Source organism: Solanum pennellii, chromosome 3 (genome assembly GCF_001406875.1).
Source record: "Solanum pennellii chromosome 3, SPENNV200".
Taxonomy (NCBI): Eukaryota; Viridiplantae; Streptophyta; class Magnoliopsida; order Solanales; family Solanaceae; genus Solanum; species Solanum pennellii.
This window is the reverse complement of record NC_028639.1, coordinates 2261738-2281054: the sequence shown is the minus strand read 5'-3', so window position 1 is coordinate 2281054 and position 19317 is coordinate 2261738. Positions and strand designations below refer to the sequence as shown.

General features: G+C 32.0%; 2 protein-coding genes and 1 pseudogene across 14 annotated transcripts; all 3 read right to left on the bottom strand.

Annotated features, from left to right (window-relative positions):
- Positions 1-813: 813 nt before the first annotated feature.
- Positions 814-2861, bottom strand: LOC107012444. 12 transcript variants are annotated; one of them, XR_003577124.1, is made up of 4 exons: positions 2544-2860; positions 1477-1537; positions 1130-1236; positions 972-1048 (listed from the first exon to the last, which is right to left on the bottom strand). XR_003577124.1 is itself a non-coding variant. In XM_015212293.2 (4 exons), the coding sequence occupies exons 1-4, from the start codon at positions 2649-2651 to the stop codon at positions 973-975; spliced, it is 351 nt and encodes a 116-aa protein (XP_015067779.1). In that variant the 5' UTR covers positions 2652-2858; the 3' UTR covers position 972. The 12 variants fall into 12 exon arrangements, 4 of the variants coding, with proteins under 4 accessions (XP_015067781.1, XP_027770918.1, XP_015067779.1 ...); XR_003577122.1 differs by having other exon boundaries at positions 1477-1564; positions 2544-2858; XM_015212293.2 differs by having other exon boundaries at positions 1477-1564; positions 2572-2858.
- Positions 2862-5625: 2764 nt separating this feature from the next.
- On the bottom strand, positions 5626-14556 carry LOC107015155. 2 transcript variants are annotated; one of them, XM_015215338.2, is made up of 9 exons: positions 14239-14556; positions 12300-12394; positions 11804-11883; positions 10086-10127; positions 9875-10002; positions 7427-7607; positions 6882-7060; positions 6431-6658; positions 5626-6317 (listed from the first exon to the last, which is right to left on the bottom strand). In XM_015215338.2, the coding sequence occupies exons 1-9, from the start codon at positions 14409-14411 to the stop codon at positions 6044-6046; spliced, it is 1380 nt and encodes a 459-aa protein (XP_015070824.1). In that variant the 5' UTR covers positions 14412-14556; the 3' UTR covers positions 5626-6043. The 2 variants fall into 2 exon arrangements, with proteins under 2 accessions (XP_015070824.1, XP_015070823.1); XM_015215337.2 differs by having other exon boundaries at positions 5626-6326; positions 14239-14555.
- Positions 14557-16167: 1611 nt separating this feature from the next.
- On the bottom strand, positions 16168-16694 carry LOC107013094 (annotated as a pseudogene).
- Between the last annotated feature and the right edge of the window lie 2623 nt (positions 16695-19317).

Here is a 19317-nt window from a genome sequence, read left to right as displayed (position 1 = left end):
AAGAATTTCATTCTGAATTCACCAACCATTATAAAGTAAAAAACGACACATCAAATGTTAATTTTTTCTTCATTGCTGCCATATATGCTTAATATCTATTGAACAATGGGACTTTGAGTACATATACAGCCCCCTGCCCCATTGGTCCTAGAAATTCATTTGTCATCTTCTCTCGAACAAGATTTGATTACAACCACACATAAAACATCCATTATTTCCACAAACTATTTTAAGAAGTGAAAACAAAGTTCAATTCCATTTATCGCAATTTTCTTTCACAACCAAACAACATACTTCACCACTCCTCCATATTACCATCAATAGAAAAATTAAGAAGAACAAAAAAAAAGAGTCACAATAGAAAAAAAAACAAAATCGTAATAGAGAAAGGAAATGAAGTTGCAACAGAAACATAAAGAAGAAGAACAAACAATCAAAATAAAAATGTAGACTTCAACACTTTCACATTTTCATAGTATTTCATCTTTAATAAGCTCAACAAACTTCAGCACATTCAAAAATAAGCTCCACAAATTTCAGAACATTCACATACTTCATAACACTATCACCAAACATAGTTCCTTTTCAGTTATCGCAATTTCATCCACAGCCAAACAACATACTTCATAACACACACCACATTACCATCAATTAAAAAAATGAAGAAGAACAACAAGAAAAAAGAGTCACAATAAAAAAATAAACAAAGTCACAATAGAAAAAGGAAATAGAGTTGCAAGAGACATATGAAGAAGAAGATGAAGAAGAAGAAGAAGAAATAATCAAAAGATAGAATTAGCGACACCAACATTGCTCACCCGCTTGAACAGAAGTCGATTCTCTTGGTGAAGAAATGGACAGTGCTGCCAGTATATTAGGATCAATTAATCTCGCATGCTTAATTTGTGAAATTACATCTGCTATAACGTCCTGTCGCACAGTTTTCTTTTGTTCCTCCATTTGTTCCTCCATTTAATAGCATCCTTTTCTTACATTTCTTGTATTCAATAAGTTGTTGCATTTGTTTTTCAATTTCCTCCATTTCAGCCTACCAAAGCATATACAACAAACACAATCTTATGAAATATATAATTTATCTCAATAAAAAAATAATAGACAGTACTCATACAGTTTTACTAGTAGTATCTTCATTCGAAGCCTTGTACAAACGCCCGAATTTTCTTGTTCGTGTAACCACAACAGATCCTTAAATGATACTGTCTCCTTATTTTTCTCCTAGTCACATTGAAATGTATATAAAAAATAGTTTAAATGCCATGTTAATACTATATAATAAATAAGAGAACACACCAGCTTATTTCCGTTTTGACTCAAATAAAGCTCAAACACAGTTAAATCTCATGCACAATATTCATAATGATTCCTAAGTCCTCGATTTCCCTGGAGGCGAGGTCAAATTCACCTCACATTTAAACTTTATTCCTGAAACAAAGGAAGGAGAGAGTACAATGTTACCGGGTCCTTGACGACGATGGTTATCCAATCAGTAGTGATTTTGCACAAATTGAAAAGCACACTGTTAATGGGTTTGCAATAAGTACACCTGTTAGTAACCAGTTCCGAAGTGATGTTGTTGTTACTAAAGGCAATTAAATCAACCATATAAAATGAGAAAATTAGTCAAAGATTAATGAGATAAGCAAAGAAATCACAAGAACTATGTGTAGTCGCAACCTCCCAGTTATATGCTCTTTAAACTCTTCAGAATTTGTTAAAGATGAAAGACGAAACTCCACATATCACAAACAAACATGAGAAAAACAATTGCTCAAATTAATGCAGTAAGTAAAAGGAAGCAAGCACACGAGCTGAACTAGAGGAACAACAAAGCAACCAAACAACTAGAACCATGCTAACCAAAGTTAAATAAAGTTGATAGATAACTTCTTAAACATACTTGACTAAACCAACAAGTGATTGAAACAATATCACTCACGAACAAAACAACACCAAACACAAGAGCATAGCTTATACCTTAAACAACTAAGATACACTCAATTTGAAACCAAACAGTCCATCACTATGCATCAACAATAAATCAATGAATAAAACAACCATTCGAGCGAAGGAGAACAAAATATGACAGTAAGCTTTAGATTATCAAAACAAACTGCCGGCTAAAATGAGTTGAGGTCAAAAGAATTATCTTTTCGGGACAGCGACAATGAGACGAGAACACAAAAAGGTTTCTAATAGATTCTTCAACGGTTCTACTTTACAAAGGGCTGACTCAACCCTAAATCCTCTTCAAGTTTAATCCCAAAGCTGCTTCAAGTTTAACCCTAAATCTTCTTCAAGCTTAACCCAAAATACTGAACTGTAACTTTAATTTAGAAGTGTTTTCTTTTCTTGTTTAACTATACATCACAGATTAATACAGGGGATGTGTATAGACTGCCTAGATTAGAACAAATAATATAGATTTAAGACTAACCCATTGTTTATTCTTTATGATTTTTGAAAATAATTCAATGGAGACCTAGAAATCATGAACTAGTAGAGAAAACATAAACATTACTCACGTTTATATGGAAGATTTTGTAGTCAAACCTCGGTATCCAAGAGGACCAACGAGCTTTACCAAAAGCTTCGAAATTGTTCGTTGTTGTTTTCCTCACCAAATGCTTCATTGTCGCAGAGCTTTGCTGTCCAAGAGCTGCTTTGATTGAAAATCTATGGAATAGGGCTTCGTTAACGTTGTTTGTGGAGTATGCTCACATCGGTGAAGGTTTTGGAAAACAAGTCTTTTTTCTTTTAGATTTTTTAATGAGAGAATATATTTAGGGATAAAAATATATTTAGGAGCTTTGCAAAATTAATGGAGGGAAATATATTTTTTAGGAGGGAAATATATTTAGTGATAAAAATCAGAACCACAATATTTTTCCTAAAATAACCGTTGTCATAGAGTTAGCTATTGCGACAGTTATAAAATTTGTAGCCATAGAATCTCTATAGGGACGGTTATAGGGATGATGCAACAGTTCATTTAAAGAATTGTTCTATTAGATTCAAGATTATTTGGCCACAATTATAACCGTTGTAATAGGTGAGCTATTGCTACGATTATAGAATTGTTGCTACATAAGCGTTGCAGTAAGTCAAATTTCTAGTAGTGTAAAAATTTCAAAACGGTATATAAAATTTTATATTAACCAAAACGGCAAAATCGCTGGAACAACAGCGATTTCCTCTGCCGGAAAAAGCAAAATCGCTTGCTACTGCAGCGATTTTGCAAAATATGATTAGTCTTCAAAGATAAGTAACAATATAAGATTTGGAAAGTATTATTCTTGAATTGATTTTTTTATTTTTCAGTTGCTAAATTTAGAATTATAATGAAATTCTTTTTATTTATAAAAATCTTAGTATGCCCTTCTTTTTTTTCTTTTTCTTTTTTTCTTTTGCTTTTCGTTTTTCTGAGAATCTTCTCATAAAAAAAGTTAATACTATTTTCAGTTTTTTAAAAAAATAGTTAATTAAAGAATAAAATCGAAGAACTAAACACAAATTATGCCAGAATTTGTTAGTGGAAACTTCCTAAATAGTTGAGACTAGAGAAATAATCAGACTCCTTAGTTAATATTTCTCTAATTACAAATTGTAGCTATAATTTCATTAGCATAGAGATTAGTAATTGTGTATTTCATAATCTCGATGCTAATGAAATTATAGCTACAATTTGTAATTAGAGAAATATTAATTTACATGAAATTTAACTCCCTAAAAATATGACAATTAATTTCTTCATTGGTGCAATAAAATAAATTTTAAAACGGAAAATATTTTTTATAAATCACGCTTAGTATATATTCTGAAATATCTTACCGAAATGGACTCTTTCTTGTGAGTTTCTTTGACATGAAATTTAGCTCCCTTAAAAAAAATTTACATAAATATACTATAATTAAAAAATATTTATCATTATAGCAATAACATTTTTTTCACTTGATCACTTTTAATTCATTTATAATACAAGTTTAATATATTTTATAAAGAACAATTTATTATTCACATATAATACAAGTTTTAATGATGGATAATACATTTATCACACATTTTAGTACACTTATAATACAATGTGTCAAATTTTTACCAAATAAACAAAATATATTTCAAAAAATAATTATAATACATATATATGTTATATACATAATTCACTTTTGATACATATTGCAGATTTAACATAGTATTGTTATAAATGATAATAAATAAAAAGTATCACTAAAATCTGTAATTATTTATTATCAAGTCATGTAATTTTTTCAAAATGAATTATATGCTTATCTAATGAATAATTTTTGCAACGCTTGTTAGGAAAAATTACTTGAAAAGACAAAAATTTATACTATAAATATATTATGAGCCATAGTTACAGTTTCAAATATTTATGATTAGTGGTTATAGTTTCTTAAAATTTTTGCTATTCAATTTCTAATTGTATAAATTTTTAATCTTGTATAATTCGTATTATTATTGTATAAATTCAGATTTTGTATATACTTACCCTATTTATTTGTATGGAATTTGTTGATACATTTTATTTGTGTAAGTTATGAAAAAAATCATAATAAATTACCATGTTTGTATATTGGCAAATGAAATATAGAACTGGAGTTCTGAAAAATTCTTATGACAATCGAAATATACAAACAAAATTCTGAAAAATTCCGTATAAATATAGAATTTGTATATACTTACCTTGTTTATACATTGAAAGCTAAAAATACAAACGAAAACACCTTTGACAAGCGAAACTATTGCTATGAAGCGTAATTAAGCAAATTGTAGCTATAGAGCGTGATTAAATTTAATCTCTATAATATTTATGCAATTTTCTCTATTTATTATCGGATCAGTAGCATCATGTGTCATTTAGTGCTAATCAAGTTTAATGATTAACTTACCCTAACTAGTTTATAGGGATGAACTAGGTTCAAAATACATTTCCTATCATAATATTTGTTGCACCATATTTCGAATTGAACAAAATAGTTGACAACTTAATGACTTTATTACCCTTGGTTTAGAAAATATTCAAAGCAGCCACCTAAATTTTAGAAAAATATAATTAGAAGAAACCATTTGCAAATATAAATTTTGTTTTGGTCTCTAATCACGGACAAGATTCTGGATGAGGATTTTATTTACTTTGAAGAAAAGGTGTTATACAAGCCTTGGAGCCTATTTTTAAATAGACAAATGAAAGTTATTTATTTCACTTGCTAAATAAAGATAGTTAAAAAATAATAATTAAAAAAAAAGAGTGGCTAAAACAATTGGTAGTTGAAAATATACAAGGTATATAAAATATGTGTGATATACACAAAATATATCAAGTGATATACCTTTGATATACGAGTAACATAATGTAGGAAAATTGTATGTATGTAATAGGAGTAAAGTAGTGATAATTGTAGAGAGAGTATATAGTATTTGTAAAGTACATATAAAGAGGGGGCAGAATATGTACATGTACTAGAAGTGTGTGATTAAAAATGATTTATTAGAATTTACAAGTAAAATATAGTATGTAGCATGTTAATATGTTAAACTAATATATATTTGGGAAATTAGTACTCTAGTAGATAGTAAAATAAGGTATAACATAATAGTATATCAAGTATATTGTAATGTATAACTCATACTTGAGCCTAATTGGACTGATTTTCTACACATTATTCAGATACAAATTTTTATGGTATGATAGATCAAAGTATCACTACTATCTTTACATCTTTGAGGCTTGAAGGATCATAAAGAAACTCAGTAGTTTACAAGATGCAACTGCTAAATCTCAAAAGTATACATTGTTACAATAATCTATATGCTACAACAGATGCTGATATTGATCTATTCTAACCAAATTTTGCCTCATCCAATCAGCTAAAACCTGAGAAAACTATCTCACCAGCTACAATATAAAGCCAGCAACAGCAGACTAATATACATTTAATTATCTCCTAGAATTACATTGTAAGCAGCTAATTTGAGAAGGAACAAAAACCTGGTCAGAGGTTGTTTAAAAGGTTCCTCCTCGAACCCATCGAGTTGAACCTCCCTTTGCTGCACTAGAATGATAATCACCAACGTTAGCTACGAATAAAGGATCCCTCTCCTCAAATGTTATTTCATCAACATTATTCCCATATGAGCTTTTCTGATCTGTATATTCCAGTTCTTTCGTCAAATCCTCCATTGTCTTCTTCAAAGTGGTTTTGCTCACCTGCCCACCCTCACCCATTGAGATACCAACCATAGTAATCTTCGGAAGAAGAGGTGATGGATGTACCTCTCTGTATTCCCTGACAGTAATAAATCCATTAAAAATCTTAGATTTTTTTCCAAAAACAGAATTAATTTTTTAATGGCCCATGTTATTTTCATGGAAAAGTAAACTGAATAGGACCTTTTATCTTCCATCATCTGCTGCTTCTGTCCTTTACTCCATGCAGGACTCAACCAGCCCCCAAAAGGGAGTCGGATATCCAGCCCTAATCGTTTCTTATTGGAGACATTATCAGCTCCCTCGACTGCTGAGGTGCCAATGCACTGTAGTTGGTTATTATTAGCCTCCAACGGAGAATTATTAACAAACCCCGAAATCCTACATGCTCTCTGGAAAGACGCTGCGCTCCTGCAAAATCAAACAATTTTGGGGATTGAGATATTACAATCAAATGTTTATACCATCCAAATCTTTGCTCAGAGTTTGGAGAATTCTGAGACACCCGAATCTAGCCACTGACAATGTGACATAATATGATGAAATAACGTCACTATTAAAAGATTTTAAGGCATGAACCATGTGAAAAGATCACTTCTCCCTACGAAGGAACTCTTGAAAATGAATGAGCTACCTCTTTTCAAACGAGTCAACCATGTAAGGAAACTTGGGTTGAATTCCTGTTGCTTTCCGCAACCACCTGTTCCCTAGAAGAACCTTATCGACAGCATGTAAAAGCTGAATTTCAGCAGCCTTTGATATGACACTCAAAGGTATCGCTGGTGGACCCACTTCATCGAGTGCATCTTGCACCTGTCAATCATTAAACCAATGGGTTGGTGATATTTGTATTTTCCACAGCACAACAAAATAAACAGATTGCTAAAACAAATAAAATATAAAAAAGAACCAACGCTAATTGCTGATGGGTACACGTTTGATCAAGATTATAGCCACTCATAAGATCACCACATTTGTGGTTGGCGAACTTTCCCTACCCTTCAAATCCATGTAAAAAATTCAACAGATTCTACAGTGCATCCGTCTCTACCCCACCCCCAAAGCAAACTAAAGGGGAAACCACCTAAGAAAATTTATCACCATCCTCCTTTTTAAAGTAAAATTCATCACTATTTGTGTTCCTCCTTACACATTTTCAATCTCTGACCAGTTTAGTACCTCAGGAGGCTCCCACATACTATCTCCCATCTCTTCAATTACATCGGCAGCCAAGTTGTCATCAAAAACATCCCTTCGACGTTGCATGTGTCTTGTTTGAATCAGTGAATGGAAATGTTGGTCAACAGATTCTTCAAGAATGTTATCTAACATGTTTTTGTTAAAGAAATAAGGAGTATACCTGATAAGAAGATGAAGAAATTCGTATAAGATGACAAGGAAAAAAAAGAAAGAAAACTAGAGATTGAAGCTGCCAAAGAAAACAGTTAATTGGAAATCCTTATTTAGGATTCTTCTTTAACAATTCAGTTTTTCAGAAGAGTTGGTTGATAAAGTGGTTTTGACAAAAGGTGAACTGGACACTCCACCATTAAAATTAAAAAACCAATAAAATAAAATAATATAAGTGGACTGGACAGTCTAAATTTAATCCACAGATTATGTTGTATACTTCAAAAGTTTGTATTCTTAAAACTGCTTCACCCACATTTCAATCAGTCTCACAAATTTACAGAATAATTGATGAAGCAGGTGGCTAATTTGAGAGCCTTCGCACCAAAAGATCATTCAATCACCTCATCCTTGAGAGTGATCCGAATTGATATTTTGTCCACTATTTTTATAGAACAGCTTAGATAAAACATGGTTACAAGAGGATAGTCATTATAGGGTAATTGTTCAATGTTAATTTGGGTTATAACTCATGATCCTCTGTTTCTCAACTTTGATCATTTCCCGATGGATCACGAAAGGCTATACATTTGGATCCCCCTGTTTTACTGTACCCAGAATTTTTCTTCCATTTCAAACCTCTCCTCACTGAAGGGACAAGGAAAGCACTACCAAAATGAACACATTTACTGACTTGTTCATGAATTTTATGATGAACAAATTACAAATTACGAGACTGAGTTTGTAGACACACTACATCAGCTTTCCATAATTCCATGTATGTAGAATGTTTCTGATTAGCCTCCTCCTTCTGCCAAAATTTAGCCCCCTAAAATTCCAAGGCATTCTTTCCAACTTCATTGATCTTTTATTGCCAGGTATCCCCCCACCCCCTCCTTCTTGAGCCATAACTCCAGAATTGGCATCAACTCTAACCCTTTCAGTTCATTCACCCCCCTTCTTTTTTACAATGGCTTGCTCCCCCTTGTTCATCCGGTTGTTGCTGTCTATCTTCATAAATAATTCTTTGGCCTTCTTATCACACCCTTTAAGATCTACACCCAATTTTGCACTTAGTTTGATGGTGTGTTGTTAAATCCATTCTGAAGTGTTGGTGTCTTGAACAACCTCCTCAACTAGTAATTAGATTTTCAAAGGAATTACATCTTCTTCAGTGCAACTTGCTACTTCATCCTGTTCCTTCAGTTAGATTCCTCTTTGTTTACTTGCCCAGATGGAGGATTATTCCTACCTGCATTGGGTGGACTATATGGAGAGAGGAATGACAGATGTTCCGAAAACATAAGCAGCAATGTGCAGGAGTTAAACTTAAATGTATTTTGTTATTCTGTTTTTGGAGAACAAATGTTTATTCTAATGAGACTAAGTCGAATTCTAGATGTTTTAGGGTCCATCTAGAGTTGGGAACAGCTTTTTGGAAGTTTTTTTTTTACCTTCCTCCATCGTCAATATGGTTTTTGTCCAGTACCTAAATACTAATATAAATATGAATATTAGGTTAAACATGTTTAGCTAATTGGTCATGTAAAAGATGACCTTGGACTAACTCAACCCTAAAAGCTAGCTCATGAGATGGATTGTCCAAAAGACCATATAAGGAGGCAAACAATACACCGATGTGGGACTCCAAGAAATCCTTGACTTATATTTTATTCCATTCATTGGCGTCAAGTTCCATTGCAGATCATAAGCTCTTTGGTTCAGTCTCACTCATGTAAGTGATACACTCCTTGAAGTGGATCAACATTTGTCTGATCTTGCATTGCACTGTGCTGAGTCAGTCAGTGTTAGGAGGCTATTCAATTAATGTTTATTCATTTGTTGATTAATATACAAACCCAGATACGAAAATCAAAGGTATCACCCTCTTTGCAGATTTTATTGAATGTTGCAGATTCTTTCACAGTTCTGAATTAAATTAGCAAATAACTCTCATCCCCTTGTTAATCGTAATTCTCAAGATCACAACAAATTTCATCCTGTTGACAATTTATTTCAAATTTTTTTTAAAAAATGATGGGTTCCTTTGGCCAACAAATTTATAGGGATTAAGGGACCAATCAGCTATCTTACCATGACCATGAATCCAAAGATGTTTGTACCGTGCAGTAAACTAGTATAGACTTATTGAGACACTGTTATATATCAACAACCCAAAGTGGCCTTTAGTTAACAAGGCTAGTATGATAATATAGTGAAGCTCCGGATGTCACAAATCAGAAATACAAGTGATCGAGCATAAGAAGATAAAAATACCATTTTATACCATCTGTAGTTGCTATAGCAATATCTAAGTTCTGAGCACTGAAAACAGGAACACCGTCCACCTTTTTCCTTCCATCAGACTGCTGCATAGCCTTAAGCAGTTTGTTGGCTTCCTTGACCTGAACGTGCAGTAAATATTTGCAGAAATTTTAAGCTGATGAATAAGTAGCTTTAACAGTTGATTCTCAAAACAGCATCAAACCTGTTTCTCATTCGGAACAAATTGGAACAGGTGTGGTTTTTCCTGCACAAGAAAATAATAAGGTGGTAAAATTGTTTATGGAAGATGATAGCATCCTGAAGTTCAGTAAATAGTGGCAATGACAGAACCTAGTACATGTACAAATAGTTTTCAGGTGGAAGGGTATCTTTAGACTCCAGTAGGTATCATTTTGCTCAAAACTGTCTTAGACTATTCAGAACTAGCAAATTCACATCTCTTATTAATCAACCACAAACTAGAGAATCATGATGAAAGCTTCACTGAACTAGATAGCACACAAGGTAAGTTGGTCTTATTTCTGTGACAATCCAGTCCACTAGTAATATTATTTATAATCCGATTTAGGCCAAGCTCTGCACGGCTTTAAAGTATGTAACCCAGGTCTAAGATTTGCTTCCATATATACCTAGAAGAGATCCTAGAAGGCATATGGCAAACTAGCTTGCACACACCTCGAGTAATTCCACGAGGTACCTGCTACCTCACACTAACGCAGGTAACATGTCAAGCATAATTGATATCTTATAGCTTAACATGCATGTTTTGACCTATAGTAAGCAAATTCAAATTCCTCATCTTTAACCACTTGTGTTTTTAAATGATGTGGTTCACACTGTTCAACTTGGTATTAGAACGGCAAATATCCAACATTTTTGTTCGCGTATCAACAAAATATTTCTACATGCCAGTATTGCTTGGCCCAAGAAGAATCAACCCACACACGAGGGGACATCTTACAAATTAGAAGAGTTATATGTGCCCCTCCACTATTGCAAAAGGTTTAATATTGTCTTCCATTATACTGTCGGCCGATATACTCTTACTAACTTTTGTAAAATTACGGGCATATATGGACCGATAGTATAACGTAGAGCAATACCAAACCTGTTTCAATAGAAGAGGGGCAAATATGACCCCTTTTTTCACACAAACAAATTGTTCCCTTCTTAATAGTTTAAGAAGCTATAGTTAACAGGGAAAAAACAATTCAAGGTAAAAGTAAAACCAAAAGATATATGTTTGATATTACCTACGCATAAATCACTACAATGTGTTTGATATTTCAAGCCTATATAATATGTTGTCATGCAAGTGATGAATATGTCCTAAACAACATTCAATTAATTTGTGTTTGTCAGTCTCAAACTAGACCGTAAAGCAGTACAAGATTCAACATGATTCTCATCCCAGATCTCCCACACAAATTGTGGTGCTTCTCTCCGATTGCTTGATGTTCAAGATTAGTTTGTTTGTTTCTTCTACAAGTTCTTGCTGTTGGATCTTAACATCTTTACCTAACAATGAACTAGTCTTAAAAAATCCAGCGTCCTTAATTCCTACATTGACCCCCCACCCCCCACCCCAAACAAAACCAAAAACTCCTTTCTCTTTGTTTTTGTTCTTTTCATTTTTCTTTACTTTTCCATTTAAATGCAGTGTGGTGATAATGATCTGCTTTTTACATTTGCTTGACTATACTGTAAATTATTCACCAGCAGATATTCTGATCAGAAATATAAAAATTGAAATATTCCTATTAGAATACGACAGTGAAGTAAGCATACTATCTGTTGAACCAATCAATACCCTTTTAGTACACTTTTAGTACAAATGGAGGTGATTAAGCTCCACAAAATAAAAGCTCCAATTTCAAAACAAAATACAAATCATATTCACAATTTTGACCAAGAACGTACCTTAAAATGTTCATATGCTAAATCAAGACGGCATGCACCCACCACTCCACTAGGAATATTCAGCTTCTTAACATAAGAAACTGAAAAAACAAGAAGGCAGCATGTAAGAGACCTCAACAGACAAACCATTATTAAACAGGATATGAGGGGCTTCCCCATCATGGAATTATTCAGTAAGCAAAAGAAAGAGTTTTGAGTTGCACGATTTTTTAAATAAAAAAAGATAAAAAGAGTTTGAATTACATGACCTAAGATTTAAAGGGATATTTTCAAGCAATCTAACCAACAACCAGAAAAGGGAAAGGGAGGAAGAGAGATGGAGGGTGTAAGCTAAAGACCTGAAGAGCTCATTGATTATACCGTTAAGGGCATCTTATCACTTTATTAAAAAAAAACACAGCAATGAGTATCCATCCATGAGATTAATATGTTCCCTGGGAGAGTGGTGGCACCATATAGAAAACAGAAATAAATATCTAACTGGTTCAGATAAGACCTGCATCACCGAGATCCATAAAAAAACGAAATACTGGACCATTTCTTTCGCTCTTAGTAACTGCTGCAAACATTTTCTTCAGCCATTCTGGAGTCCTGGAAATCACAAAATTAATCTTATGAGTGACACTATACACTCAACATACAATCTTTTCGAACTACAATCTAGTATGAGAAGATATGGTGAAGATAAGATACTGATATAAAAGATCACTATACTCTGCAAATATTATATATACACTGGCCAGCTAAGAATTTTACTTGTAATGACAACCAATTCCATCAAAATTTCAGCAGATATCAAATAAGATATGATTTCCAGCTGCATGCTCAGGTCATGAATCATATTAAGCACAAGTAGTTTACTCGATCCAAAACAAAGATAAGACACCTCTTGCTTCATGGACCCACCGAAAAGGTTTTTAATATGCAGCTGCAGATCAAATGGAATTCACATACAAGACTATCAAAAAAATGTCAGTAGATAATACTAAAGACCCCATCTATCACTATGACTCATATTTTTATGCAAGATACTTGCAGAAGTGAAAGAGACGACTGTTTCACATTTTTCGTGACAAGGCTAAAACATGTGATTTTAGAAAAACTACTACATGTAACTTTTATTCACCATAGTTGTATTTCATTGCAATATTTGTCCACAAAACAGGTCTTGAATTAAGATGGTAAACATATTTCCTCTATTGATGGTGAATCTTGATAAACAGATATTAGGAGTCTATTAGGAGAAAAGCTAGTTGGAGGATGGTAAGAGTTTTTTGAGTCGCATAGCAACAACCAACAATGGCTTCTCGTTTTTACCCATAATCAACAATAGCTTTTCAGCAGTATAAATTTTACTCATAACTTCTATTTTAATTGAGTAAGGATCGGTTCTTACCCTCTTCACAACCACTATTAAATGCAACAATTGTGTTGCCTTTTAGTGCTAGGAAAGATGCCCCATTCATTCCTCTATTATTCGATTATGATAGGAGTGGTTTCAAGTTTACTGAGCAAGCAAACTAAACTTTGCTCTAAGCACAAAAATCTGACTAGCTTTCTTAAGACTTTAGGAGTCTTAAATGAATTAATGACTAGTAACGACTAATGCCCCCATTCTCCAGTCACTACCTCAATAAAAAGTCAGAAAGTTGAAACTTATTTAAGCAATCTTCCAAGCCATTGAAGAAGTCAGAACAACCTTATGACTTCTTCTGGAAAAAGTGATTACTGACACTTCCAAAGGGTAAAACTTTGAAGTGATGAACTCATATTAGAGCTTCTTAAAGCTTCATTCTTATTTCAATGCTTTATGACCTTAACTTCAAAAAAATCAATTCTTTTTTTATAACTGTGGTGTTTGGACAGCTTGGGCGCACCTAGATTAATTCCACGGGATACCTATCACCTCCCACAAGCAACAAGTACCTGATAACTCAATCCACCAAAGCTAGAACAAATGGAAAGAAACCACCTAGTGTTTTGTCTATGCTAGGAATTAAACTTGAGACCTCATCGTGCTCAACCCACTTTACTAACCACTAGAACACACCGTGGAGTGCACCATAACTTAGATAATTGTTTATTAAATCCAGAGTAATTAGAACATCTTCTTCATTTGCTTTCCCTGTATCTCTCTTTCTGATTGCTAGCATTCAAGAAGTCACATTTATGATTTTTTTTACTACACATTTTTTTTTCTAAATATCCATTTAGCTGCTTCTCATTCTGGCCATCCCAGAGTACAATAGAAAACTGTGTTCATTCTTCAAGTGTTTGTACTCCCGTGAATATAGACAACTAGTCACTCCCCCTTACACTAATGTTCTATCTCTCAATTCCTACTGATGCCAAAAACATTGCAAAGGAAGCAAAAAGATAACAACTTGACTGTATCCATATCAATTTGTAATTGGAAAAACAGATACAAGGATTACCTTTTGGAGAGAAAGGGTATGTCGAAATGGGTAGATACAGCCATAAGACCGGTTCCGGAAAGGTCACACATGCTAAAAACCTGACCAACAAACGCTGGTCCACCTTTTCCGGTGGTGTTGAGCCCAGAAATTCTTACCGACGATGGAAAACCCGACCCGGAATCCGAACGCATGTTTACGATGAGCTTATCAGGGCAATTGAAGAGAAGAATCAGAGAAGGGCAAAGAGGAAAAGATTCTTGAAATTGGGCAGATAAAAGGGAATAGGAAGGGAAAAAATTGGATGAAGATTGAAGGGGGTAGGGATGAGGTTTTTAATTTTGGTTCACTATCACTAGTAGCCATGGAGGGTCCAGGATAAATTGGACTTTTTGAGGAATCTTAGGGGTACTTTTGTCATTTGGATAATTAATCTTCATATTATTATTTTATTGTTTGGTACAGATAACTTATCGGTTATCACAATACTAATTACTAATCCCGATATAACATAATTCATGTTACATTTTATTTAGATGGTTAATACTAGGGGTATATACTATTCATATTAAATTGAATGATCAAATCAATTTTTTATTCGGATTGATTTTTTGTTTTTTTGAATTAATTTTATTTGTTTAATAGATATACTTATCAGTATTGTGTTTTAAGTATTACTTATGATTTGTTTTAGAAAGTATATTTAAGAGATTCAATGTTGTTACTTCAGTTATGTTGCTAATTATTGACATAATCGAGTAATCAAATCAAAAAAATTGAATTAAATAGAGAAAAATCAAACCAAATCAAATTTATTTTGATCAGATTGGATTGCACTTTTACAAGACCGAATAGTGAAAAATCAAATGCACACCCCTAGTTATTACGTATTGTTTCATAATGTACTGTATTATATTGTATTATACCATATTTTATTGTTTGGTAAAGTTACTATGAATGAGTAGGGTAAGAGATTAAACATAATTATTAAATTAATAAATAAAAATAAAATGAGTAGAAAATATCAAGTATCGATGTGCTCTGGGGTGGGTTTATGGGTACCCTTGAGGTGTTACGGCACCCAATGATCTCGAAAAAAACTTTGTAAGTATATATATATATATATATGTGTGTGTGTGTGTGTATAAAGAGTAATATATACTTTCTTTGTCACCTACAAAAATATATGGTGAACAGTTCAATTGGCAAACCAGACAATTTGCTTCACCAGCAGCACAGGATCGAACCTCTTGTGCAACATTCATTTTTGGAAGTTTTTTCTTTCTTTCTTTCTTTTGGTCATTCTTATTAATGTGCAAAGGTTTTGTTTTTTTCCCTTCCATAGTTCCATCTATTCTTATTTATTTAAGTAGTATTCTTTATTAATTAAAATTGAATCTTATTCACTATAATTAATTCTTAAGTTTTTTTACTTTATTTTTCATTAATTAATCTCTTCATATGTTCATTTTTTGAAGCTTTTTCTTTCTTTCTTTCTTTCTTTTATCATTTTATTAATGAGCGAAATGGTCTGGTGAATCCTTGTACTTTTATCTGTTTGTATTCTGGACCCTTTTATTTAATCTTTTGTCATCTGGGCCACTAAACCCATCCAAATACAACATTTAAAACACAACTTTTGATATGACATCATATGTGAAAAAACTTCACATGAAGCGTGTAATACACACAAAACAAGAGCGTGAGACGCCTTAAAAAGTTAGACTTTTTCCTTTAACAACAATCTCTTCTTATTTATTTTTACTCATCACCATGGTTGGACAAATTTGAGCTTCTCTTGTATTTTTATCGATCTTGTCTCTTCAAATTTCTTCTCTTTTTTTTTTCTTCGATTTACTCATATCTTTTTTTTGAATTGATTGTATTGTATCTTTGTTGGTTTAATTTTGTTGGTCTTCACGATGACGGTTCAACGTAGTCAGTCTAATCTCAACAAAAGTATTTAGCTAACAATTTCATCTTGTAAAACTCAATTCCAATAACTTCCTTCACAAAATCCTTAAGCCACAACTCTGAAGATTCTCATACTCAAGTTCCTTCATTGCCAACTCCCTCAAATCAATCGTATTCGACACTCCAATTTCTCAATCATTCAACAATTTTCTCATATCATCAAATCTGTAATCATCGTCATTCAAGAAGTGATAAGTTTCCTAGGGATATTGGGGGCGTGAATGACTTGGTAAATCAAATCGGATTTTTTGACGCAGAGTTGGTGTGTTGCATCTGAGTTTTGATCCGCACCCGGACTGAAAATAGGGCATCATTCAATGTCGATACCGTCGATTAAACGGTGGAGACGAGATTGGTTAGAGGATTCAGTTCTGTTGATCCATGAACATACCATAGGCTGGATCACGAGTAACTAGGGTTTCAATATCAATTTCGTTCAAAAATACATAGTATAGTTACATACTGTTGTAAGGTAACTAGTAATCTTTGATCCTCAAACTCATGGCGTTCAAAAGTTGAAGAAACAATATGTGGATTATTTTTTTTATTTTTGGATCATTGTATACGTGTTTGTGCAACTCACATCATACCACATCAACAATTGTGTTTAAAATATTGTGTTTCACAGGAGTTCAGATGACAAAAAAAATAAGTAGAAGGGTTTATAATACAAATTAATACAAGTATAAGGGTTCACACACCATTTTGCCTTATTAATGTGTAAAGTTTTTTTTTCTTTTATTCCTTCTTATTTATAGTATTCTTTATTAATTCAAATTGAATCCTATTCACTATAATTAATTCTTAAATTCTTTTACTTTCTCTTTCACAAATTATTAATCTCTTAATATGAGTATCACATATTTGTTCTTTATCAATTAGTGAGTGCTAAATTATTAAGAATATATCTAAATAGTATTTTTTTAAAAATATAAGTTTTAAAACGGAAAAGGGCCTAAAATACCCTTGAAATATTGAAAATAGTACAAAATTACCCTTCATCCACCTATTGGCTCCAAAATGCCCTTCTCATCTACCTATTAGCTCCAAAATACCCTTGTCATCTACCTTTGAGTTCAAAATTGACCACTTATTTAATTATTTTAAAATTAAACTCTTTAAATATTTTTTAAAATACTTGGCATTCAACCATGGTTATAAGTTAATTTATTAATATAATTTATAAACCAATTCACTACCCACTCATTACTAACTAAACCCCACCCAAATATTAATTTGAAGGGATTTAATTTGACGAGTTTATTAATTTGAAGGGGTTTTATCAGTAATGGGTGGGTAGTGGATTGATTTATAAATTATACTAATAAGTTAAATTATAACAAATAGTTTAGCGCCACGTATTTAAAAAATATTTAAATAGTTTAAATTTAAAACCGTTAAATAAGTGGTCAATTTTGAACCAAAAGGTGGATGACAAGGATATTTTGGAGCCAATATTACTTGTTTAATTCATTAATATTATAAGTTTAATTTACTCTGTAGATCATTATGTATAATACATTTTTTATTCAACTTTGATATGTGTGTAATACATTTTTAATTCAAGTTTGATTTATTTTGCAATTTGTTGTGTCTCTTCATTTGTTGCGATTAAATTATTTATTTAATTAATTAACTATTGATACAAATTTTATTCACTACACGCCTATTGACTATTTTACGAAAGAAAGTAGAGAGAGAAATAAAACAAGAAAAGAAAACAAAAAGAGAGAGAGACCACAAAAAAGAAAGCAAAAAATAAAAAAAGCAAAAAAAAAAGTAATAGAGAAAAAACAACAAAAAGAAAGGAGCGAGAGAAAGAGAAAAATTAAAAAGTTGAGAGGAAAAAAAAAGTGAAAGAGGCGAGGGAAGAAAAATTTAATAAAATATTTAGTGTTGCTTTATATTGCTATAAATGGTTATAATTAAATAGTATATTTAAAATAAGTAATTATCTTTTAAAAGAGATCCACTCAAGTATTTAATCCATTAAATAGTGAGAAACTACATAATTAGACATACTTCACTACCATATATACTATCATTATCTATGCGTCAAACTATTATGTATCTCACCACTAACTAGGAGTTTTCTACAATATCTTTAGAAAAATACACTTTTATACATGTATTTTTGCGACCAAATACATTAGAAAAGAGAGAGTAGCGAGCGAAATATGTTATGCATCCCAGATACATGTGACTCACACTAAATACACATGTATGTATTTGGTGTGATTCACATCATGTATTTGAGATACGAAATACATAGGAGAGTGGCGTACGATATGGGAGAGAAGCAAGAAAGGCGGATGATATTTGATATGTACCCTAAATATATGCGAATTCACTTGGATTCAAATGTATCTAGAATAAAATACGCCTAAATTCTATCCCATGTATCCCGAGTTACATGTATCTAAATGTATATAAACGAACAAAAATCTGATAAGATACGTAATATTATAAACTTAAGTGCATATAAGTAATTATCTTATAAACTAGTGAAATTTAAATTAATTTTCATAAAATAATATAACTGACATCTTCAATTAACTGCAAACCTGAAAAAAAGAAGAAGAAGAAACTAAACAAATATCCCCATAAAGCAAAATAATGACTAACATATACTCCTTTACATTCATATGCAACTAAACAATTACACTATATATCCTTTCAATTAATTTTGCTTAACTGATACTAAATAAGTATCATATCTTATATTGATATCATATCATATATTGTATGAATATCATTAATGTCAATAATTTCTCTTAATTGATACTGTATTAGTATAATATATATATATATATATATATATATATATACTCATTATGATACATTCTTATGGTATAATTGACTAATGAATAATTTCTGATCAAGAAATTTTAATGATATCATATATGCATATACACACAGTCTTATAGTATCATCGACTAATAAATAATTTCTCAAGAAGAAACCTTAATAATACCACAACAATATACATATCCTCTTATAGTGTTATTGACTAATGAGTAATTTCTAAATAAAAACCTCAAATGATACCACAGTAACTAATGCTCCCTCCATTTCATAAAGAATGACGTGATTTGACTTTACACGGATTTAAGAGTACAAAGAAGA